The sequence below is a fragment of the Prosopis cineraria genome, unplaced genomic scaffold (genome assembly GCF_029017545.1).
Source record: "Prosopis cineraria cultivar Desert tree isolate PC_DT_omini unplaced genomic scaffold, ASM2901754v1 PC9, whole genome shotgun sequence".
Taxonomy (NCBI): Eukaryota; Viridiplantae; Streptophyta; class Magnoliopsida; order Fabales; family Fabaceae; genus Prosopis; species Prosopis cineraria.
The window spans coordinates 951,088-977,357 of NW_026555340.1; the positions used below are offsets into that span (position 1 = coordinate 951,088).

Genomic DNA, 26,270 nt, shown 5'->3' on the forward strand with positions numbered 1-26,270 from the left:
TTTGTTTGATAAATTATCACATACTGTACCTTTATTAGTTGAAAGTGACAATTAATTGAGTATATTTTTGTCAATACACTAATCAAGTACTATAACTAGTTTTCTAAATTTTAAATATATAATTGATTTCCTTCATTAGATATTTTCATGAAACATGAAATTGTAAAACTAATGTTAGATTGTAAGTTAGATGACAAATGAAGGGGGAAAAAATCTTACCTCAGAGTTCAATCAATCTTTGGAGTAACACTCTATAAGAAAAAAAATTTAATGTAAGCAAGCAATCATGATAAAAGAAAATCTTAAATCTATAAGTGACAAAATACTTACCCATCATTGTCTTCCCAAAAATCAAAAGCTTCATCAATGAATGCACACAAAGCTTGATGGACATAGTGGCATATTTGAAATATATCATTTAGCTCAATATCAATTTCTTCGATGGTTTCCTAAAATCAAGATAAAATGAAAATGCATTCAATAAGCAATAGCTATAAAATTAAATTAACAAAATACATTAATTAAAAGACTAAATTAGATTAGTAAAAGGTCCAATTCTATCGTGAATGTTTAGACCAAATAGCAAGAATAAAATTTTATATTAAAGGCCATTTCACTTCCACATAAATTAAAACCATAAAACATTTTATACATTTTCAATCTCAAAATAAACTTAAACATATTAACATAACCATATGGACATATATAAATGCATATGCTTTCAAAAGGAGAAGAAAACATCACAATCTCAATAGGATTCAACAAATTGCTATTGGCTATGTACAAAGGCACTTCACTACAAAAAAACAAACTTTTGGTACTTTTAGCAATCGCCAAAACATTTCTTTAAGAAATAACAATTTATTTTATGCCACATCACTCTACCATATGTGCATCACGTGATGCCACGTCACCTACAATATATACGACAAATGATTCCACATTACTTACCACATCGTGCCACATCACCCCACCACCCCATGCTATGTCACATGCCATATGTCTGGACCTCCTCAAACCACCTCATGTGCTACACCACCATCTCGTGCCATGTCACCCGCCACATGTGTGCCTCCTTAAGCCACCTCATGTGCCACATCATTGCCACGCACGCGCGTCACCTGCAACATGTGTGCCTCCTCAAGCCCCCTCATGTGCCATGTCACTACCACATGTCACGTCACATATTTTGTTGCAAAATATGATAAAGCCAAGGTTTGAACCCTTAACCTCTCCCACCTCCAGGCCTTAAGCCTCTCTTCTTTGCCAGTTGAACTAAAATGCACCTGCAATTATCATATGCAAAATTAAATATGTTATGTAACTGCATACACAAATACCAAATAATATATTATTAAAAAATATACATATATTATATTTTATTTTCAATTATTACTCTAAAAAAATTATTTACATGAATATTTAAATTATAATTTTAATAAAATAGTATTTTTTTACCAGTAAATATTATTTTTGTTACAAAAATAAACTTAAAATAAAAAATTTAAATATTAAATAATATTCTTATATACATTGTAACAGATTTTTAAATTTTATTTTTAATTTTTAAATGAAAATTATTAAGTATATAATTTATTTATAAATATGTACTTAATTCTTTTATGTTAAATATCTTTTACTTTTCTCTTCTCCATATTTTTCTAAAAAATTGATAAACTAAATGATTAAATTTTTATCTTCTCTCAAAATAAATAAATAAATATTTCCCCCTCTTTTATTAAAATATATTTTATTAATAATTTTTCAATATCTTAAAAAAATTATTTTAATAACAAATTCATTTTAACTACATAAATTTTATTAATAGTCATTTTGAATAATTTTGAAAATAAATACTAATAAATTTTACAATATATGATAATTACAAGAATATCATATGTGATCAATCTAGTTAATATCTAATCATCCTCAACTTCATAGCAAGGTGGATTTGAATAGTTATCATATTATTCTTAGCAATAATTAGTTATAAAAATGTTATTAGTAACTTCTTTTTTATAACAATGGAAACCTAAATATACTAGAAAGAATCATATGGAATCCTTGTCCAAAAGCCATTAGATCTTAGTAGAAGAAGCAGACACTATATGTATATCAAGCTAAGCATCAAGTACTCAATATGCCTAGCAGTTTATAATATTATTTACATTTTATAACATTTGTACAATTTTAACATCCCAATACCATTTATGTAGTTGTATGTAAGTCATAATTTATGTATAACTTAACCTAATTATAATTGAAAGTAATAACCTATCAAGATTTTAATCTATCATATTAAAATACTAGTTTAATAACATAATTCTTAAAAAATATGAGTTATATGTATCTAAAAAAATATTATAAATAATAAAAAATTAGAAATAATTTAATAATTAAACTTAGCACATCTTGACTATTTTTTTATTTCACAATCCTATATATCATTTATTTCTAATCATATATATATAATAAGAAATTTAATTTCATAAATATATTTTGAATAATTTTATTTAATTTCAAATGTTTAAAACAATTCATAAATTTTTTAAAAAATTAAATTATAATTTTATAAATTATTTTATATAATTTAAAATTATATTTAATTTTTTAAAATACTTTTGGTGGTGACAAATGTCACCACTAAAAGTAAATTATATAAATTATTTTATATTTTTAAATTATTTTTTATAAAAATACTTTTAGTGGCAACAAATATCATTGCCAAAAGTAAATTATATAAATTATTATTTTAAATTTTTTAAATTTTATTTTTTATAAAAATAAAAACTTTTCATAGCAAAAAGTGAATTATGTAAACTATTTTTAATTTTTAAATTATTTTTTATAAAAATATTTTTGATGGTGACAAATGTCACCACTAAAAGTAGACTTTTAGGGGTAATATATTAAGATCACTGCCAAAAATCCACTTTTGGTGGTGACATTCAATTGTCTCCACCAAAAGTATAATTTTGGTGGCGACTTTTGGAGGCGACAATTTGTCACCACCAAAAGTCTACTTTTAGTGGCGACTTTTAAGTTGTCACTAAAAATCCAGGTCAAAAGTCATTTTTTTATAGCGTATAGTGCTAAAACAAATATTTTGATGGCTTTCCAATTGTGATATCAAAATAAAATTAGCAACCAAGATTCACTATATAATAGGAAAGAGCTATAGATCAATAACGATTAATCAATATCACCAAGTTCATCAATGAGCTTTACTATCATAAGAATACTGAAGGAGTATAAGAACAAGCTAAAAGGCACAGTGTGGAAAAAATGTAATGGCCTTATCTTAAGTAGCACTTAGAACCCATCAAAGGAGAATTGGTTTAAACTGAATATGGATGGTGCCTTCTCGACCAACCAAAGCACTATAAGGAGCGGAGGTTTGATCTAAGACTAATGGTGTGTTTAAAGCTGGGTTTATGTTCAAGATGGATAATTGTACTTATTGGCCGCGAAGCTTTGGGCATGTCATTGGGGACTTAAATTGGCATGGGATCTCAACTACATGAATATAGTTCTTGAGTCTGACTCATGCGATGTTGTTTGAATGTTGAAGGGAAAGGTCTCTACTGGTCCCCAGTTAGAAGATGTTGTTACCAAGATTGGCATAATGCTTGCACGAAACTGCAGAGTCGATGTCCAATAAATCTCAAGATATGTGAATGATGCTATGGACCTAATTGCTAAGATTTCTCTTTCATGAGTTAATGGGTTTGATCCCATCCTCATTCCCAGCTTGATTTAGTTTGTGTTTTACAGCAAAACTTGTGCACTGTAGCTTAGTTTGGTTTTCTCATTTTTGTAAAAAATAAAAAAGAAAGTATTGCCATGTGCTAATTTGAAAGGCAAAGATAATATTTGTCAATAATTAGCTTAATCAATTTGATGGTCTATATGCACATTATTTTTCATGGTTAAGGTTTTATTTGGCACTTAATGACATTATACTTTAGACAAAACATCAGTAATAGAAAATTTGTTATGGGCTTTTTTTGGAGACATTCTTACAAAATTTGGCAATATGCCTATTCTCTTGGAAAGGAAAATGAAATTTATATGAATTATTTATTGGGATAATTCATTTATGTATACTTTTGAGATCATGAAACTGATTGTAGTATTTTGGGCATCCTACTTTTGTTTATGTTTGGATACATATATTTTAATATCAAATGTTGGACAATAATATGTTGTTATCATATGTGCAGTAAGAGTTACTTGGATTGACAGAAAATCAAATTTCCACTAATCTAAATTTTTAAGACTAATGTATAATTGATAAACTGACGCATATGTTTAGCTTTCGGTTACTTAGGGGCACATAATTTGATATATTGCGTCACTTGAAATATATTATTTCAAGTTATGGAGTTAACCTTACTGCATCCAATATTCTTAGCTACAAATGGCACATTGCTTTAATATTGCACGACAAGTATAACATATCATGATAGCATGTGTGACAGTCATATATATATATATGGTAGATTGGTATATCATGTCTATTTATATGCAAATAATTTTTTTGTGTGATTATTCCTCATCTATGAGAATATGTAGATTATGTGTTAATAACCAAATTGTGAGGGCTGTATGCATGCATTGATATGTTTAAAATTATGAGAAGTTCTAATTTAATTAGAATGGGAGGAGATTATATGGTGAGATTATAATTTAATTAAAATTATTGATGATAAGATATGAAATATTTTTCTTATGGTTGAAATATTTTAAAGTGTGAGGGTAGCAAAGATTATTTTACTTTACTCTTAAAAGTTGTTTTCTGCCAAATTGTTAGCCTTATTTTATAAATGCCAAGTTATCTTTGTGTTGTGATTTGGAGGGAAAAAATTAATTAAGGGAAGGCTACTATTTGAATGAGGGCAAAGTTTGTTAATTACTAACAAATTATGTAGCTTAAAATGAGCATTATGATGGTGGCACAAAACCTAATGTTGATGATTTCATATGATGCTAACATGTTGTTTATTGAAAAAAAAATATTTTTGTTGTTCAATTTGTATATGCACAAATTTTTGAGAATTTGTTGCATTGATAAATGTTTGTCCCATGATGTATGTTGCTTGGAGATTGAGTGAAGAAGTAGTCTCATAAGAGTATGAGATAAATGAATATCTAAGGGATACCATAAATTTTGATATCATACATGATGGATTCCCATTGTATAATGATATTAACTAATTTTATATTCAAATGAGGAAAGATCCATTGGTAGCCAAATAAAATACCACGTGAGCCAGAGTTTATTATTCTATAATTAGTTAATAATGAGGCTAAGTAGTTGAGAAACTTCTTAATGAATATTCTAATGTGAGTAAACCGACACCAGTCATGTCGATGATTTGTGATTGCCAAATGGCAATAGTCATTGTAAAGAAAATATTCTACATTTATTTAACCTCTTTATTTTCCATAACCAACTTTTAATTGTGATTATATTGGTTTTACTGCTTAGTGTTTTGAGGCCTCTTCCTATAAAAGGCAATGTCTGCCATATGTTCTGGATTACCAATGTTGTATATTGAGAGATATTTCATAATTTGTAAGCATAAGATCCATCATCAGTATAATTAATGAATTAGGTAATACTTCTTAATTATTGAGTCTAGTTCTAAATTATGAATCAAGAACTTTATTTTTTGCAGGTTATGCTATCGTGGACATCACATATCAATTCATTTAGTTCTTTAGGCATGTTAATGAAGATTGAGATATTCATTTTTTTAACTATGTACTTAGAACTTATAATCTGTTTGCAATGATAAATTTTTTGAGTAGAAACCCATTAATTTCAAATGAAATTTTTTCTCCCCGTGTTAAAAGTAAAAAAAGGAGGTAGAATAGAAAATGACAAGTCATTCGAGTAGAGTAAGCCCTTAACTAATCCTTAGACGGGGGCAGCAGGAGAGATGAGAGGGGAGATTAGGTGAGTTTTCACAGCTAAAACCTTCACTATCGATTCATCTATGCAAATTGCAAAACTAATGACTAGTTTTTGGGAGTAACAAGAATTGTAGAACCAACAACCTAGCTTGCTGTTGTGGCCACAGGTAAGACAATTCAAGTTCTTACATTTTTGGTGTCACAATCTTTGTACCTACATCTTTCCTCGATTGCTTTTGTTCATTCTTGTTTCAATTATAGTTGCTACAGTCTTTTCAACCTTCCTTCTTTCTGGTTGCTAGTTTCACTCCCGAATATCCTAGGGCCTTCAATCGTTGGTATGTACACTTGGGACATTATAATGGTTTCATTTAAGGGAAAATGGATTTTGTTGTAGTGGGTGTCTTTTGCACTGAGGTCATTCATTCTCCATGTTTGTGAGATGATGCATTTTGCAATCCTTTCTTCCCATCTATCTAATAAAGAATTGAAAAATTATAATTTTAAAGGAGTCGGGGGTGAATTTAGTGTCCATTCGGATACGTAACCTGCGAGAGGACCATTAACCCCAATACCAACATGACACCCAAATATTGATTGAGCCATAATTGTTGACACTTTCTATTATTTGAGAGTTGGAAACGTGAATTGAAACAATAATTCAATATTTTATTGTCATTTACAATGACGGATCAATAAAGTAGTTTCTTTGAAAATATTTCATGTTACAAACATTATCTTATTATAAAATTAGAAATCGTCTTATAATTTTTTTTACAGTTTTTTCTTCAAAGCAGTCACTAGGAAAGTGGGAGTTAACATCCTCTTGTTTAGGTTTGTCTTTCATTAGCTAACAAATAAGTTTTATGATGGGGATGAACCTGGCACAAGAAAATATTTTTTTCTCCTATTATCATCAATGGCATACAACTTGAAACCTTCCCGTGCACATTTTAGATACTATTACTATTGTTTTTTAAAATTATCAAATTATTTTTTACTAAATATTTTATTTTTATTAGTTTTGACAGTCTATTTAATTTAAGGGAAATGAAGGAGAGGTGAGAAATTTTAATAACTTTAGTTTTTAAAAAAAATATAAAAGTGACGTTAAAAGTTTGTAGTTGATTTTTTATTTTTGGTTTTCTTTTTATTAAAATTTAATAATTTTGATTGTCTACTTTTAAAAATTTAACTAATTATAATCATATTCTTTTTCATTCCTCTCAAATTAAATAGTGGATTAAAATTTTAAAATAATAAATAAATAAGTTTTATAACTATTAAATTTAAAAAAAATAATAAAAATTTAAAAGAGTATCCCATTTAAATATTTTGGGGTAGCATGAGTAATTTTTAAATAATATTTATATTTAAAAAAGTCATTTTGATTCGACAAATGTGACTTCATTATCAATTAATTAATGATTACATAGATGAAAATAAAAATTTAAAAATAAGAATAACATTTGTAATTGAAGTTATTAATTTTAAGAGATGTTTATATAGAACTTAGAAATAAACAAATATCTACAACTAAAAAAAATTAAAATAACGTCTTTTATTTCAAATATAATATAAGTTCTATAAAATTATTTTTAAATTTATCTTTTTATATATTAAAATATTAAAACATTTTCCTGCTTCGGGATTAAACCTAGTTATTAATTATTAACTAGTTGTTATTAATATTAAATACTAATAGTAAAGCTAGTTTTGGGACTATCTAGCCAAAATAAAAACTGGCTGAAGAGCTTTCCCAGCGCAGTGTCACGGATGATATCTCCGTGACCGTGTAAAGACCAAGATAATGAACGATCTGCTGGTTAGCCTCGCACAATATGGGTAAAGGGGGCGACATTAGCATTAGGGGTGTTCTGCCTCATCTTCGGACTGAGTGCACAATTGGTCGGGGGCTAGTGCCGCCTCCCTAATGAGCCCATGGCAGGGCGAAACCAGTATGATCCGTATGTGGTAAGGCTTGTCCTAAGGATTATGGGGTCCTCCAGGACGCCGCACGGGCGCCGTGTGCTACGCCAGATTCTCAGCCCGTGACAGAGTGGTATCAGAGCAGGACGTACTTTACTGCCGTGTGCCTGTGGGGTCCCACGTTGGGACTGGTCGACCTCGGCACCGCTCCAAAAAGGCCTCCGAGCAGGTGGGTCCAAAAGTGGGGACTCGGGCGGGAAGGTTGGCCGTTGTCGACTCCACTCCTGTTGGCTCGCGAGTGCGAGTGGGTCCGAAGAGTGCAGGACTCGGGTGGCCACTCAGCAGTAAGCTGATGTGTTTGTGGCAGTACTGTACGTACGATCCTTGGGCGGAGTCTTTCTCCCCTAGCAGGAGGGCGTGCTAGATTGGGTGTGGGAGAATGTCACGGATGATATCTCCGTGACCGTGTAAAGACCAAGATAATGAACGATCCGCTGGTTAGCCTTGCACAATATGGGTAAAGGGGGCGACATTAGCATTGGGGTGTTCTGCCTCAGTCTTCGGACTGAGTGCACAACTGGTCGGGGGCTAGTGCCGCCTCCCTGATGAGCCCATGGCAGGGCGAAACTAGTGTGATCCGTATGTGGTAAGGCTTGTCCTGAGGATTATGGGGTCCTCCAGGACGCCGCACGAGCGCTGTGTGCTGCGCCAGACTCTCAGCCCGTGACAGCAGGCTTTCATAAAATTCCGACACCGAGGGGACGCCGGACATCCAGCCACGGGCGACCTTGCCTTCAGATCCCATCAAAGCAGTTGTCAGTCATCTGTCCAAGTATTCCGGCAAGCATTACGCTGTTGGAATTTTTCTGCCGCACGATTTTAGCGTCACCTTGGGCTTGATGTCGTCACAAACTCTGGTAAGATTATTTTCTTGTTATTGTAGATTTGGCTTATATGTTGATTTGGGCGACAATTTTTAACACTTTTGTGTCAAGTTAATAGCTTGTTTATTCCTAATCTTTACAAAATCCTCTAGTTAGTCTTCGCAGGTTACAATCATTGAACTGACTGTAATATGTATTTCAATCTGCACTATTTTCTATTTTTAGTAGTATTAGAGACTTGTTAGTTCTAGAGTAAGTTCAGACAAAATGTATTGATCAAGAGAAACATTTGTGGTTGCTGAAGAAACTTATGATTAATGTACAATGGACTTTGCAACAGCTGTAAGTCCTGGTTCTTGTTCTGTTTTTATATAAAACTCTTGTAAAAACTGTGGTACCTCCCATCGACCAACCTTTCTTTATCACCCAAACCTATCTCTCTTCCTTGGAATAAATTATCTCCTTTTATGTCCTCACGAAAAAATTCCCTTACCTACTGCCCTGTAATGTAATTATGCTTTGAGTTCTTCCCTCTCTATTTCTTACTCGTTCCGCATTCCTTAATTCTCCTTACGTGCAGATCTCTATAATCAGAACCCTACTTTTCTTGCTCACTGTTAACACGTGAAGGTCTGATATCTATCATATTTCTGTTGATAATCTTTCCACAGCTTAAATATGATCTTTGTAATTATGTTGTAATCATTTATGTAGATTTCTGTTAGCCTTTGCCTGATTTCTTTTGTTTTTCGTTTTATAGTTGATACTTGATTATTTGGAAATTCGATCTAGTATTCTGCAACTATATATGCTTCGAAATCCGCTCATAATTTTCACTACTAGGAAGCATGGAAAGTTAGGGTTATTTGCCATGGATTGATATATATATATATATATATTTTGCGATACAACTTTTTTGTGGCAAATTTTCTTTTAGATGAAATCAAAGATTTATACTAATTAGTCTGAAATATTGTGGTTAATGGATTGGCATCCCTGTCTGGGGCCTACAGCTTGAAGCATACAATATTTTGTGGGAATGGCTGATCAAGGATTGGAAGGCAGCCAACCCGTAGATCTCAAAAAGCACCCTTCTGGGATTGTGCCTACCCTTCAGTGAGTAACTATCTTTTTTTTCAGAAAATATATAAATATTTCCTAGTTTACACTTTAATATGCTGCTTGGTGGATTGCATGAGATGTGTGTACATTTTTCTTCGAAGAATAATATTATTCTTTTTTTTTAATACAATGAATAACATTATTTTTTGAGTAAATTAATTATTTTTAATAACAAAAGAAAAAATGGTTTTGGTCATTGTTGTTCAAGGATTGCTTCATGCTGGTGGTTTCTTATGATTCAGATGTGTTGTCACTGGTATTGAGAATTCAACTTGAAAGCAATTGCTGAAGCATCTCAGTCAGTATATTCTTGTTATATGTCATGGCTGACAAGTGTTATTTTTGGCCAGAGGTTGTCTTTAAGATTGATCTGTGAAATGTCAGTCTCGTTTCTGTTATTTGTTAAGACAATGTTGGATTATGTGTTTTCAGTTTCCCATAATTTTAATTTTAATACTCATTTGAGGTTTAGTGACATGTAAACTTGAAAGGGTCAGTGCAAGTGTATGTTGTCAAAATGTGAAATCATATACATATACACTTGAGAATTTTGGTGTAGCGGTGCACTTTACTGGCCATTCATGTTTCAGTAAAAATACTCCTTCAAAGTCTACCAACAATTGTGACTCCATTTAGCTTATTTACTTTAGTCGGGTAGCAATACAGTTATACAAACGCACCTTGGCCAAAAAAAGTCATTTGGTTTTATTAAATCAATGAAGATTTTTCCTGCCAAGGTAGCAATGTTTCCACCGGTTGATTCAGTGAGTAGATGCTGTGCTTATCTCACAATCATTAAATGAAATTAAATTATTGATTTTATTAGAAAAAGAGAAAGTTTTTAATTTATTTTTATTGGATGCATATTTTTATAAACAATTTCTTCCTTATGTATAACTCTTAATTCTTTGACAAAAAAAAAAAAACTCTTAAGTCTATTAATAGGAAATTGTGAATTACTGAAAAAAAGAAATTAATAATCGATGAGTAACAATTAAAAATTAATAATCCATGAGTGACTGGTACAAATGACGGCCAAATGAGTAAATACAAAAGACATGCCTTCATTCCAAAACACACACGCGCACACACAAAAACACGCGCGCGCGGGGCGGTGCTCCCTGTCCCCGATGCAGGTTTATAAATTTCCGCTCAAAACACTTCTTCCCGCAGCATGAGTGCAGTTTAGTTCTGTGGGGAATGGTTTAGGGTTTAAGTTAGGCTTGTTGTATCATGGGTTCTTCAAATCCGTCCGATTGTCCAATCAGGATTGACCTAGATGATGAACGCGAAGGCGAGCACGTCGGTACCACTGACTACTTCTTTGTGAAGATAGGAGAGGCCATTCCATTGATGGCCAATGACTTCAATTTTGATCTTGAAAGCCTGCCTTGTATGCCTCTTGCTGTCTCTGAACGCTTTGGCCTCATTTTTGTCGCTCATTCCTCAGGTTGATATGCTCTTTGTGTTTTGTTATTCGGGCTATAAATTTATAATGGCCTTGTCATCCGCTCAACTTGGGGTTTTAGGTTTCTTCGTTGCAAGGACCAAGGACGTCATGGATTCAGCTAAAGAGTTCAAGGAGAAGGGCAGTGGTTCTCCTATACAGCAGCTGAGTCTTGCTGATGTTTCTATTGGGAAGGTTCACATATTGGCTCTTAGTACGGACAACTCGACGGTGGCAGCGTCTGTTTCTGGTGATATACAATTCTTCTCTGTTGATAACCTTCTAAGTAAGGTAATGCTTCTCCCCTGTTGAGATGCAACTTTCTATTGAGTTGGTTGTCCTTGTCTCTTTTAAGCTGCTTTATGGCATATTTTTTGCCTAGCAAGTATTACCATGCTGTTTGCCATGGAACATAGTTTTAAGTGTTATGTACAATCAAAGAAAACACAATAATAGCAAAGAAGAAGGATGACCTGGGCATCACAATCTTAATAAAGCGATACGCTCTAAATATGATAATCCATTTTAATGAAATCATTACATTTTTTCAGTTGAGTTCATATATTCTATTCTACAATAATTTGGAGAAACTCTGAAGAAACCGGGGTTTTTCCTATACCATATACTGTTCAACCAATGATTATAAATAAATGGGAATGGGTTCTACAAGCCAGCAACTCAATCCTGATCATCATGGACCAAATCAGAGCAAATAAAATTAATATTTCAAATGCATGGACAGAACATAATCAAATAACCGAAGAGATAAAGTAAGATAATTAGGTAAATTGGTTACTTGGGCTTACACTCCCCTTCAAGTTAGGGATATATGTTCAGCATTCTGAATTCACCGTTAAGCTTTTCAAATTCGATCACTGAGAGTGCTTAGTCATTAATGAGTAGGTTTGCCACTTGAGAGTTAGATACCATATAGTAGAGATCAATGATGTTTGACTCTGTCATCTCCCTGCTGAAGTGATGAACTATTTCCACATGCATTGTTCTATTATGGTGTATAGGCCATAGTGGTCTTGGCCATACCTATCATGGCCATGTTTCATAGGAGCAAGAACCTCAATCTTTGGGTACTTAAGTCGCTGTCATATATACATTCTTTCACTCATTTCCGTTGCTGAAGTTCTATATTCACCTTCAGCACAACTCCTTCCCACTATAGGCTGCTTGTTACTTTACCATGCCACTAGATTGCCATGTAGCAAGGTACAATACCTAGTATTAGATTTTCTATCAGTAATGGAAATCAGTATATACTTCAATGCTGCTAGTCCTTCCCCCCCATTGATATTGATCAGTGCATATGAATGCTAATACACTTTTTAATCTTTCTGAGAGTGCATATGAATGCTGTGACAGAGACTTCTCTCTTTTATCATATATAAAGAATAAGACAGGCACGCGCACACACACACATGTAGAAGGCAGATTACCGAAGTGATTAATAAAAATTCATACATGAGACCCCTCCCCTCATGTTAACAAAACATCAATGAACACAAAACATCATTATATGGGGGGAAAAAGAGATCCAGGAAAATAGACAATCTACAGTATAAATTATACAAAACTCTTTCACCTAATACAATGTGAAAGGCTAGGTGCTTTCTTGTTTCTTCTGACTCTAGTCAGAGCACTCCTCTTTTAGCTTATTCTGAAAGTTTTCGGAAAAAAGTGTCCACTTTATTCAATGGAATATAGTTAAAAGTAAGCATAATGTGGGGCCTTTTACATTTGCCAGCCGTTTCTTTTTAATAGGGAAAACAGTGTCGAATGCTGTAATTTATTTAATCCCAAGCAATTTTTTTTTTTAACTTCTAGATTCAGATCTTAACATGTCATGTTTGTACCAACTGCAGGGATAAGTCCGAACAAAGACTATACTGTAGTAAAAAAAGAATGCAAGTCTTCAATTTGAGATCATGTTCTTTAATTTTGATGAGATCATGTTCTTTAATAAAGACTAAATCTTTTCTTGTAACATTAACCTCCAAAATTATGAGATCATGTTCTTCAATTTTTATGGACTAATAATCACCCAAAAAAAAAAAACGGAATACTCAACCTAAAGGCAAAATGTTTGGAAAAGATTTATTTCCAGCCTAAATTCTGAATTACAAGAAAAATTGGAAATCAGATGCAGAAATGAATCATTTTATTCAGACTAATCCAAACCTGATTCTCCACATTTTCCCTATCTCTCCTGAACACTTTCAGAAATATGCACTGTCTATTATTACTTTATCACTAATAACAGTGGAAAAAGAGTTACCTTGTATCATCATTACTCTATCAATTTTCAAATTTACCTGTACAATATGTCTAATTCTATATTAACATAACTGACAAGCAGTTTCATCGACATTAGAAAGCATATAATCACACTAAGTAAAACTTGGACTTTCAGATGGTAGTAGTCCATGTGTATATGTTCAGTTAAAAGAGTGCTCATAGTGTCATTCATTCTTAACAAATCCAACTTCTCATATATATAGCTTTTGATTAAAGAAAAGTTGATGTGCACTCCAACAATTTGCCTAGTATGGTTAGCAATCAAAACAAACCATGGAAATACGAATAATTTAAATTTACACAGCTGAAGTCACATGAATCAAGGAGGGTAAGGTAGGAATAATTTCTCCCTGTAAGCAAATACTACTAATTTATTAACAATTAAGTAAGTAATTAGGAATTTTAGTCACAGATGATGAAATTAAAAATAGATGGGAGACTTATTTTTCTCAACTTTTCAATGATGGAGAGGATTCATCTAGTAACTTGGAGGATTTAGTAACTGGTGAAGGAGAACAAAATTTGTCATTCTATCGAATAATACGTGATAAGGAGGTAAAGAAGCTCTTAAGAAAATGGCAAATGGTAGAGCCAACGGACCCGATTGTATATCTATCGAAGCGTGGAAATGTTTAGGTGAAGAAGGGGTGAGATGGTTAACTAAGTTATTTAATGTAATTTTACGGTCCAAAAAATGCCTGATGAGTGGAGGAGAAGTACATTAATTCCTATTTATAAAAATAAAGGAGATATTCAGAATTGTACTAACTATAGAGGGATTAAACTCATGAGCCACACAATGAAATTGTGGGAGAAAGTAATTGAGCACAAGTTGAGATTGGAGACAAGTATTTTTGAGAATCAATTTGGTTTTATGCCAGGTAGATCAACTACAGAGGCGATTTATCTACCAAGGGGATTAATGGAAAAGTATCGTTGTAAAGATAAAGATCTACACATGGTTTTTATTGATTTGGAAAAAGCTTATGACCGTATACCAAGAGAAGTGCTTTGGAAAGCGTTGGAAAAAAAGGGAGTACGGATTGCTTATATTAAAGCCATACAAGATATGTATGAGGGGGTAAAAACTAGTATAAAAACGCCTAGTGGTCAAACAAAGGATTTTCCTATAAAGATTGGACTACATCAGGGATCATCTCTGAGTCCTTATTTGTTCAACTTGATTTTAAATGTTTTGACGGAACATATTCAAGAGGAAATCTCGAAATGTATGCTTTTCGCGGATGATATAGTTCTTATAGCAGAGACAAGAGAAGAGGTTAATTGCAAACTTGAGTTATGGAGGAGGACATTGGAGTCGAAAGGTTTTTCGTCTGAGTAGAAGTAAGACGAAATATTTATATTGTAAATTTGGTAAAGGACTATTCGAAAATAATTTGGAAGTGAAATTGGGAGATCAAATTATACCTCAAGTGGAAAAGTTTAGATATTTGGGAGCCATTATTCAAAATGATGGCGAAATCAGTGGAGATATTTCACATAGAATTCAAGCTGGGTGGTTTAATTGGAGAAAAGCTAAAGGAGTTATTTGTGACCGTAAGGTGCCTAATAAACTTAAAGGAAAGTTTTATCGCACTGCTATCAGACTGGCAATGTTATATAGTAGTGAATGTTGGGCTCTAACGGGACAGCAAGAGCATAAAGTTGGAGTAGCAGAGATGAGAATGTTACGATGGATGTGCGGACATACACGTAAAGATAAAATTCGAAATGAGCACATACGCGAAAAAGTGAGGGTGGCACCTATTGAGGAAAAATGGTAGAAAATCGGTTGAGATGGTTTGGGCATGTACAAAGAAGACCAAGGGAGGCACCAGTGAGAAGAGTGGAACATATAACTTTGAGTCCGATTAAGAGAGGTAGAGGAAGGCCTAAGAGAACACTCTTGGAAGTTGTTGAACGTGATCTCTTAATTAATAATATTTCTAAAAGCTTGATTAATGATAGAGTACAATGGCGTCTTGCAATCCATGTAGCCGACCCCACCTAGTGGGATAAAGGCTTGTTGTTGTTGTTGTTGTTGTAAGCAAGTGATTAGGAATAAAGTTTTTGCAAACTTTCTCATACCAGACATCTTTTCAATTCAGTTGTAAGAAAAGTAGGAGTTGATTTTAGAGCATTCCTTTCATTGTCATTGCACCTACAAGGAGCAACAAAACTCGTTTAAGAAAAGGATTGCCTGATAGCAAAAGTACAAAATCAGTTGCAAAACTTTGAACATTATATATAAAAGCAGGCCACAATTTCCTGCATAAACTTCTCATTTAAAGGATTATTATCCTTAAATCCCTGAATTTGAAGGCATCATAAACCAACTACTGGAAACTTCAGAAAAACACCCTCTGGGGAAAAAAAAAATCATATCCCAAGTGTCCTTATTTGAAGCTATGGCAAGTCAGACCAAACAATTTGTGTCCAACCACCTAAATCATTTAATTTTAACTAATGTAAATTAAATTGTTTATATTTCTCAACGAATTTTCCATTTAAGTGAAGGGGAAATTACAAAGTTCCCTAAAATATATAGTTGCATTTTACAGCATTTCTAAATTAAAATCATCAAGGCCGGTAGACTACTACTAAAAATGATAATGCTAGCAATAAGGCGGCTAAGAATTGAAGGGTGTAGTAAAAATTTGAATGGCATAGTACTTACTATATTAAATGGAAAATAAGGCTGTCAGGTGTTAACTATGAAATCATCTACTGGAAATGTAAATAGATTCAATGCAATACTTCTATAAAAAACACATTAAGAAACACAACAAAAGGTACCGTTGACTGTCTTCTGCACGCTTACTTGATTAATTACAGAAAATCTGAAATGTGCATATCTGGACCAACCAGCAGGTATACTCGTGGAATCTGCGGCATCCAAATATCAAGACAAGTAGTCCACATTATTCCCTTTAAGATATATAAGAATTCTCCTGATGGTTAGCCCAAAGAAAATCATATTCAAACCACAAATGCGAATTATTTCAAAGAGGACATAAGTATTCAGTAAATTCCAACCAAAGGAAATAACATGGATAATCGCCCATAATGAGAGTCTTGAAGTAAAACTTGTCAAAGTTCAACCTAGAGAAGTTTTCAATTCTCTATGTGAATTTCTCTCTGGGAAAATAAGTTGTTTGTTGATTATCCATTTGCAGTTATACGCATCCCGCCAATTCCTACACCAAAACTGAAATGTACATCAAGCCTTAGGGGTTGGCAACGCTAAAACTAAAAAGTAAATCCATTAAATTTCCATATTCAGAAGAACAAAAAATTAAACTGATGATTTACAAACCTTAACAGAATAATTTGTTGTAAAGCTATTCTCAGCCCTATTCAACCTTGAATGAAGAAAGACAAAAACTTAGACTCAATGAAACAAAAAAAAAAAAAAGTTCTTTCAAGAGTGGAATACATATATGAAGTCTGATATGCCAAAACAGAGCTTGAACAACAAAGCAGAATCCAAAATCCAAATAGTGAACACTCACACCCATGCACAATGATAGCCTCAAACTCGGGAACTCTTGAGTTAAAAGGGAAAACTGGATGATGGATGTCACAATACCAAACAGCAAGAATCAGTAAGGAGGTAGACAACACAGCTACTAGAGAGACATACCTCGGGAGTTTCTATATGACAATCACATCAATAATGTTTCCTGTGACAATTCGAAAAATAATTTTCAACATCACAATTTTAAATCCTTCCAATCCATTCATTGTAACCCTTTACAATCAAATGAATTGAGGAAAGACACTAAGGAAAAAAAAGGGGCTTGAGTATAAGAGTTTGAACGTACCAGAGACCGTTGGCGATATTTAAGAGAGGGTGGGACTACTGTCGGCTAAGATGACGTTGGCAAGAGGGAGGCGAGGGAAGTGAGATTCTTGACAGAGTTGGACTTGAGAAGGCATTCGACTTCTTGGATATCCTTTATGCATAGATATATGCATGCTGGATGCAAATTGAAGGACGATGCTTCAAAGAAAAGAGATCTACGGAGCTTCGAGGCGGAGAGAACGGCGGAAAGATTGAGGTAGAGAAGCCTGTGATGGCTTTCACAGATAGAGTGACCGCGAGTGTGGAAGTCGGTAGTGGCTTTGACTGTTTTGATTTTGAACGAAGCAAAAAGGCTTAGACAGTGAGAGAAGATGAAGATGAGTTGGGAAGGAGGGAGTCGAGTGAAAGCACACCAAGAAAGAAGGAAGGAAGAAAGATTGGAGTCAAGTTAGAGGAGTGTTTTTGGGAAGAGAAAAAGATGAAGGATATGTCACTGCCATAATTTTTTTTTTAAACAGGCTTTATTTAAAGAGAAAGTCCCTTAGTCCCTTTCAAGTTGAGCCATAAAATGCATAGCCTAACTGAAATGTGGGTAGCGAAGTCCAAAGCTGAGCTATTACTGTTCACAAGAGGTATTTTAGTGGAACAGATTTTAGTAATATATTGATGAGAAGGTTTGAATCCTCTCCTTGGAAGACAAAAAAATTTCAATGTATAATAAAGCTTCCCATTCTCTTTGTATGTTTGAAAGACAGGAGGCCATAGTCCCCTTGTTTTATGAGCACTACACTGTAGCTCCAAACAAAATCATTTTCTTTGAGGACAACCTGTTATCATAACACCACAATGAAGCTCTTAATAAAATTTGTTGACTTAAGGATGTAAAGAATAAAGACAAGAAGAAGCCTCTAAAAAATATGAGATTTTTCTCCTTTCAAGTATTCTAAATTCTAAATCAGTGCATAAACTATATATTGTTTGGGTTATACCTTCTGTTTAGCCAAAATCTTTGAAGCATAGAAGGAGAAATGCTCCAAATCAGCTGTTAAGTGTAATGTAAGATCCAGTAACATATGCATCAGATAAATTGAAGCCTAATACAACTGAAGGATTTGGAAACTTGTAACTTAGTAAGTTATCCACTAAATCAAATAACCCTAAATATGCTGATCTATTAGGGTTGTGGGTTATTATAATCGACTAAGAAGCCAAAATTAAACCAATACTAAGGTACCGTGGTGTTAGTGCATCATTTGTGTCTTCTCTTCCATCTTTGTGATGTATCTATCTCTGTGATAAAGTTTCAGTTCTTATGCCCAAAGATGGTCAATGTTATCAGGGGTAGTAGTTGTTTAAATTAGTATTACATATATGCTGGATATGTTTGATCACCAGTTTTTTTTGGGTTTTTTCTTGTCATCTTGTCAATTTTCAGGATGTAAAGCAGTCTTTTTCCTGTTCACTCAATGACCAGAGCTTTGTTAAAGATATGCGCTGGAAAACAACATCAGAAAAATCTTTTATTGTTCTTTCTAATGTGGGGAAACTGTATAATGGAGAAGTTGATGTTCCCCTTAAAGAAGTGATGGACAATGTTGATGCTGGTATGCTTATTTTAGTTTTAAAACTTGAAATTCTTGTGTTCCCCTTGTATTAGCAATCATGTATATTTTGTATTTTTTGATTTATTGACTTTTAGGAGAGGCTGTTTCCACCTCACCTCTCTCATTGGTAGGATGCCATAGTAGAATGGATAAGATCTTGAGAGATTCCACTGTCATACCCTCAAAAACTCTAAATATCTTTATTATTAATCGTTAATCTCTAATATAGGAATCACTAAATCATATATTTATACCACTTCAAATCATCACCTTGCATGTCATTAATCTTTGCTGGATTTTCTTTTTCTCTTTTCTTTCTCTTTTTTAAATAGAAAGAATTAATTATAGCTTTCTCTGATGTTTGTTTTAATTTTTTTTTTCCTTTCAAAAGTTGAGTGGAGTGCAGAAGGAAAATTTGTTGCGGCTGCCAGAGTGAATGTTATTAACATTTTGTCAGCCAAGTTTGAAGAACGAATTTCAATCTCATTATCATTTAGATCATGGACTGGTGATTCTGGGGAAAGCTGCCAAGTAAAAGGTTCGCATTGTCTATTCATTTGTGTTGTGTGTGCGAATTTGTTGGTGTCACAAGATTGAATGTTATAAACATTTATTGCCATGTTTGAAGAACAAATTTCAATCTCACTATTGTTTGGATCATGGTTGGGGTCCCCTTATGTGGGATTTAAAAATTGGCAAACTTTTTGGAAATATTCTTTCTCCTTCAATAAATACAAGGAAAGCATCAATATAATGATGACATTTGGAGTTTGGGTAAAATTAGCGATGAATGTCCAAAAATTTTGGCCACATTTTGCCATCTCATTTCTTTCTTGCGTTTCTTTACTAGTCAATTATCTAATATGTTTTTTTTTAATTTTTTAATAATAATTGTACCAGTTGATTCTATCAAGTGGGTTCGACTTGATTCGATTGTTATTGGATCCTTTCAACTTGCTGAAGATGGAAAGGAGGAAAATTATCTGCTTCATGTCATAAAAAGTAGAGATGGTGAAATCATTGATGTAATTTCAAGATCCATGCTTCTGCTATTTAATAATCATGATGAATTTCCCAATGATGTCTTTACTATACTGATGTTTTATGATTACTTGTTTATTAGTCTGCATATGTGATGTTTTCTTGTGAAAAGTGATGGAAAGAAAGTGATTGAAAACCCAGAGTACCCTTGGTTTTTCTTTGTTGTTATGATTAGAAGGCATCCAAATAGGGACTGATTTAATTGGTTAACTACAAGTCAGTTACTCAAGGTTGTATCAATTCTTGAATATTGGGTATGTTTCAATTGAAGTAATTCTTATGCAATCTATTTAAAAGATAGGGAAATAAAAGCCAAACAGATAAAACCTAGGAAAGATACAACAATAGGTCCCTATACATTGGTTGCATTTTGTTTTTAGTCCTTATAGTTTTATTTCATTGTTCTCAATTCCTTTAGTTTGATCTGTTTTTAATGTTAATCCCTATAGTTTTAAAAATGCACATGAGGATCATGAGCTAGTATGGACAAAGTGAATTTTGCTGACATGTATTTAACTCACCCCTTTGCTGATGTAAGCTTGATCCCACATTTGTCTCCGACATTCTATTTAAGCCAAATATAAAAAGTGAGCTTTTTTCCTGTTTAGCTTTTATTTTTAATCATTCCTGATCAATTTATTTTCATTTCATCAGCATATTTTTACCATGTTGGCAAAGAGATTAGCAAAGTGATAGAAAATATGGCAAATATTACTTTAGGAGGAAATAATTTATTAGTTCTTTATTGCTTTTTATTAGTTTATTAGTTTTTGTTGCTCTTCACTTAACTTTTGTAAGTTTCCTTCTTGTGAAGGAAACCAGGCAGCATAAGTGGACGTTTCCTTGTTAGGAAGGAAATGAATGAAGTTATTTGATATATTCTGAAAACTCTCTCCCTCCAGTCTGCGTCCTACCCCTCTCAGTTCTTCCTCCCTCTTTGTTCTGTCCTTCCTCGTCTCTTCCCCCACTACCCTATTCTCGTCCCTCTCCCTACAACTCTTTGTTTTTGTTTCATCTCACTTTTCCTTTTCTATTTAAATCAGTGTGAGTGTGAGTGTTTGTGTTTTACATCAACTTGGTATCAGAGCAAGGCTTTGAATGTTCTTAGGCTGTTTCTGCGGTCAGAGATCGGAGAAAACTCACAGGGAAGCTTAGCATATTCTGTGTTCACACTGCTAGCACCCAGAGCCACATTTCCCGACAATAGATCCGAGAACGGACACCACCATCATGCTCAGGAGGAGAAATCCGGTCAGAACCAAAAAAACCACCTCCGCCCTCAGGCACACACGCCGGAGGAGTTTCTGTTCGTGGTCGTCATGTGCCTCACGCGCCGTCGCACGCACCGTCTGTACAATTTTGCCAGAACCTGATTTTCAGCGTTTTCTTGTGTATTCGTGGAATTTCTTCAACTCTGAAAAAGCTGAGGGGCATAAGTCATCGTTTAAAACTTATTTTGGGGTAAAACTTTTTGTTTTAGGCTCCTAAAGCAACGCTGGTAAGGCCGACGACCCTCTCATTTAACTGGCTTATTTGGTTATTAAAGGGAGGTGTTTTATTCATAGCTAGTTCTGAAATCTTTGTTGTGTGGTACTTTGGTTTCTTTAAGCATTGCAATTTTTATTTTTATTTATTTTTAATCATGTTTTAATTTAATATTTTGAAATATATATATGTATATATAAAAGGAATTTACATTGATCATTATATTGTTAATTTGTGACTTTTGATAGCAGTATTCTTGTAACCTAGGACACCTACGTCACACACAATTCAGCCTTATACTCGGGTCTAAAAATTACCCTAGGTTAGTTGAAGTTTCCAACGATTTTCCTAAAAGGTTTTTGAACCTTTGGAGATTTCTGTGAAGACTTCACTCGAGTTGTTACCTATTTAGCATACGATCCTTGTGGAATTTTTGAATTCTCAGAGGATTAGTGTTGTTAAAAAAGGACTTCACCTATTTAGGTGAGGGCAACTTGGGGGCCTTTCTTCCTTAAGTTATTAAATCCACTCCAAACTTGCACTTTACTATACCATCTTTGTCATTGTATGACCATTCGTGATTTATACGATAAGCAAGCTTTATTAGACCAAGAAATTACTGCCCTAAAATCTGCCATGGCCAATAACTCCCAAATCACCTAAAATCATCTTGAGGAATTTGAAAAAACTCAAAGGGCATATGTGAACTAGCGGCTGGATGAAATTAAATAATTCATGAACAATAAATTTGAAGACAAAATGGGTGCAATTCAATTAACATATTTACAGGGAAAACAACTGAAGGGTTACTTGAAAGACCTATCATTAGAGGAGAGTCAAGTCTTAGAAATGAGCAATTCCCAATCCACAATCAACTTAGAGGTAATTCCCTTAGGATTGGTCATTCCTCTAGAGCTATGGGTGAAAGACACAATAGACCATCTCCTCACGAGTTTACCAATCATCATTTTGATGACATAGATGATACTTGGGATGGACAAGGGCTTGAAGAACAACATTATAGACCATACCAGCTAGTCCATAGGAATGGTAGAGAAGGCCTTAGAAGGACACATACTGATGACATCACCAAAAAGGTTAAAGTTGAAGCTCCTGAGTTTGATGGACGATTGAATCCTAGTGTGTTCCTGGATTGGTTAGCCAGCATGGAAGATTATTTTGAATGGTATGACATGAGAGATATTCAACGAGTTCGGTTTACGAAGATGAAACTCGTGGGATCTGCTAGAAAATATTGGCAAAATGTCCAAAGGAACATTGAGCGACAAGGTTATCCACCGATTGAGACGTGGGATGAAATGAAGGCCAAGCTAAAAGAAAAATATGTGCCGACTCATTATAAGAGTTAACTGTATGACAAATACCTTAATTTGAGGCAAGTCTCCACAACTTTCGAGTATATTTCTCGATTCGATGACCTTATGATTAGATGTGATGTGGATGAAGAGGAATGGCGCACCATTACCAAGTTTGTTAATGGACTCAAGCCATATATATAGAAGGAGCTCAAGTAAAACTTTCCAGAGTCTCTTGAAGAAGCTTATCATAAGACTTTGGAAGTAGAGTCTTTGTCACAGTACTCGTCTGCAAAGCGTATCGACATGCAGAGCAATTAGTTTAGACAAGCACGAACTTCCAGTCTGTCTGAATGACCAACAGGAGCACTTACATCTAGGCCTAGCTCGTCTTTTACACCTACTCAAGCAACTGGGTTGAAGGGTAATACTTCTAAGCCTAGTGAGGCTATAGTTCCTGCTTCCCGCCCTAACAATTCTTTTGTCGAGTGTTTTCGCTATCACTCAAAGGGTCACATTGCGTCGAAATGCCCACAGGATACTCTAGTTATTGACTCACAATGTGAGGGTAAGGAAGACAATGCAAATGTTGACGTTGTCATAGATCCAGTTGAGTGTCCTTCAGATGTCGATGAGGACATCATCATTGATAAACATGGGTATGAGACGTCGAGTTGGAGTTATGCAATGCATTCTATTTGTCCCTCTGCCTAGTGATTCATGGAAGCGAACAAGTATTTTCCACACTTTTGTGAAGTGTGGAGATAAAGCTTGCAAATTAGTGATTGATGGAGGGAGTTCTAGAAATGTTATTTCTAGTCAAGGAGTAGCCTGACTTGGCCTCAAGACAGAATCTCACCCAAAACCTTTTCGTGTTGCATGGGTTGACAAAACTTCTTTACCAATCACCCAATAGTGTCGCGTTTCTCTTCACTTAGGTGACTATAAAGAAGAGATTATTTGTGATGTTTTTCCAATAGATGTTGCTTACATTTTACTTGGTCGACTGTGGCTTTATGACCACAATGTTATTAATCATGGTCGTGAGAATACCTATACATTTAAGCATGGAGGCAAGACAATCCTGTTACGTCCTGCTAAGCTTGACAACGAAGGCAAATACTTAAGTAAATCAAAAGGCACAAAACCTAAAACCCATAACTTGCATCTTCTGACAGAAAAACAATTGTACAAGAAAGCAGAGAAAGTACGATTGTGTTTATTTTGGTATCCAAGATCTCACAACGAATTGCTACTACTTCAGAAATGCCAGAAGAGGTGCAACAGCTCTTACAACAATTTCGGGATATCACTCCAGATGAGCTTCCATCTGAATTACCACCAATGAGAGATATCGAACATGCAATTGATTTCATTCTAGGTTCACAACTCCCCAATCTACCGTACTACAGGATGAACCCTAAAGATAGGGCAGAGCTTAACCGACAAGTCAATGGATTGTTGGAAAGGGGTTATATCCAGCATAGTATGAGTCCTTGTGCAGTACCTGCTCTTTTAACCTTAAAGAAAGATGGCTCTTGGAGAATGTGTGTAGACAGTAGAGCGATCAACAAGATCACCATCAAGTATAGGTTTCCCATTCCTAGACTTGATGACATGCTTGATTTAGTATTTGGATCTAGTTGGTTTTCAAAGATTGACCTCAGAAGTGGTTATCATCAGATCAGGATTAGACCTGGAGATGAGTGGAAGATTGCTTTTAAAACGCAAGATGGGTTGTTTGAATGGCTTGTCATGCCTTTTGGGTTATCAAATGCCCCAAGTACATTCATGAGAGTAATGACTCACCTCTTTCGCTCATACTTGGGAAAAGTTTTGATGGTATACTTTGATGACATACTAGTTTTTAGCAAGTCAAAAGAAGAACACTTGGAACATCTCGAGTTAATTTTTCTCACCTTGTGTTAAGAATAGTTTTATGTTAACTTGCCTAAGTGTTCATTTCTTCAAAATCAAGTCATCTCCATGGGTTTCATAGTTTCTGAAAGGGGTTTAGCAGTTAACCCTGAGAAAGTCCAAGCCATTCGAGAGTGGCCTGAGCCACAATCTCTCCATGATGTATGAAGTTTTCATGGCTTTGCTTCTTTCTATAGACGCTTCATTAGAAACTTCAGTACCATTATGGCTCCTATCACTGATTGCCTAAAACAAGACAAGTTCCAGTGGACTTCTACAGCTTCCGTGGCTTTCCAAGATATTAAGAAGAAGCTTTCTTAAGCTCCAGTCTTGTCTTTACCGGATTTTACAAAGTGTTTCGAAGTTGCTTGTGATTCGTCTGGGACAAGAATCGGAGGTGTACTAAGCCAAGAAGGTCACCTTATGGCTTTCTTTAGCGAAAAGCTCAATGATGCCAAACAAAAGTACTCCACTTATGACAAGGAATTTTATGCGATTGTGAGATCCCTTGAGCGTTGGAAGTACTATCTTCTTCCGCAACAATTTGTTCTTTACTTTGATTATCAGGCGCTTAGGTTTATCAACTCTCAATGGTACTTAAATGCTAAACATGCTAAATGGGTTGAGTATGTTCAGGGATTCACTTTTGTGGTCAAGCATGGTTCAGGAACAAAAACTACAGTGGCTGTCGCCCTGAGTCGACGGATCAACTTGTTGCACACTATGAGCGTTAGTGTTGTTGGTTTTGAAAACTTGAAGGAAGACTATGCTTCATGTCCAGATTTTGGGATAATATACCAAGAAGTTCGCAGTGGTAACCGTCATGAGCATGTTGATTTCATCCTTAAAGACGGTCATCTCTTTTGTGAAAGCAAGTTGTGCATCCCACGTACTTCTATGTGAGATTTTCTTATATGGGAGTTACACACTGGAGGTTTAGTTGTTCATTTCGGGGTTAATAAGATAATGGCATTAGTCAAAGATAGGTTCTACTCGCCTTCACTCAAGCGTGATGTGGCTCGCATAGTGTCTCAATGTCGAAATTGTCAAACTTCTAAAGCCAGGCGACAAAATACCGGTTGGTATACTCCTTTGCCAATTCCTGAGGCACCTTGGAAAGACTTGAGTATGGATTTTGTCTTAGGATTGCCTCACACAGCTAGAGCTCATGACTTTGTATTAGTTGTTGTGGACAGGTTTTCAAAGATGGCTCACGTTATTCCTTGTAGCAAAACTACGGATGTTCACATCTGGCAAAGTTGTTCTTTAAGGAGATTGTGCGTTTGCATGTGTTACCTACCACTATCGTATCTGATAGAGATGTTAAGTTTGTTAGCTACTTTTGGAAGACCCTATGGAAACTTTTTGATACCCAATTGAAGTTCTCTTCTGCTTTCCACCCTCAAATTGATAGGCCAACTGAAGTCACTAATTGTAGTTTAGGTAATTTGCTTCGGAGTTTAGTTGGAGATAGGTCGAAGAACTGGGATTTGA

At 34.4% G+C, this 26,270-nt stretch overlaps 1 protein-coding gene across 4 annotated transcripts in view; it reads left to right on the plus strand.

Moving 5' to 3' along the window:
• Positions 1–10,925: 10,925 nt before the first annotated feature.
• The window catches only part of LOC129320131 (nuclear pore complex protein NUP214), a 35,740-nt gene continuing 20,395 nt past the window's right edge, over positions 10,926–26,270 (plus strand). For 3 of the 4 annotated variants that reach the window (XM_054965338.1, XM_054965340.1, XM_054965339.1), the window contains exons 1-5: positions 10,927–11,304; positions 11,384–11,592; positions 18,849–19,017; positions 19,409–19,555; positions 19,918–20,042. In XM_054965338.1, coding sequence (XP_054821313.1) covers positions 11,088–11,304; positions 11,384–11,592; positions 18,849–19,017; positions 19,409–19,555; positions 19,918–20,042 — 867 coding nt within the window. In that variant the 5' untranslated portion in view covers positions 10,927–11,087. Of the gene's footprint in view, positions 11,305–11,383; positions 11,593–18,848; positions 19,018–19,408; positions 19,556–19,917; positions 20,043–26,270 lie in introns of all 4 variants that reach the window. The other variant, XM_054965341.1, reaches the window with a different exon arrangement.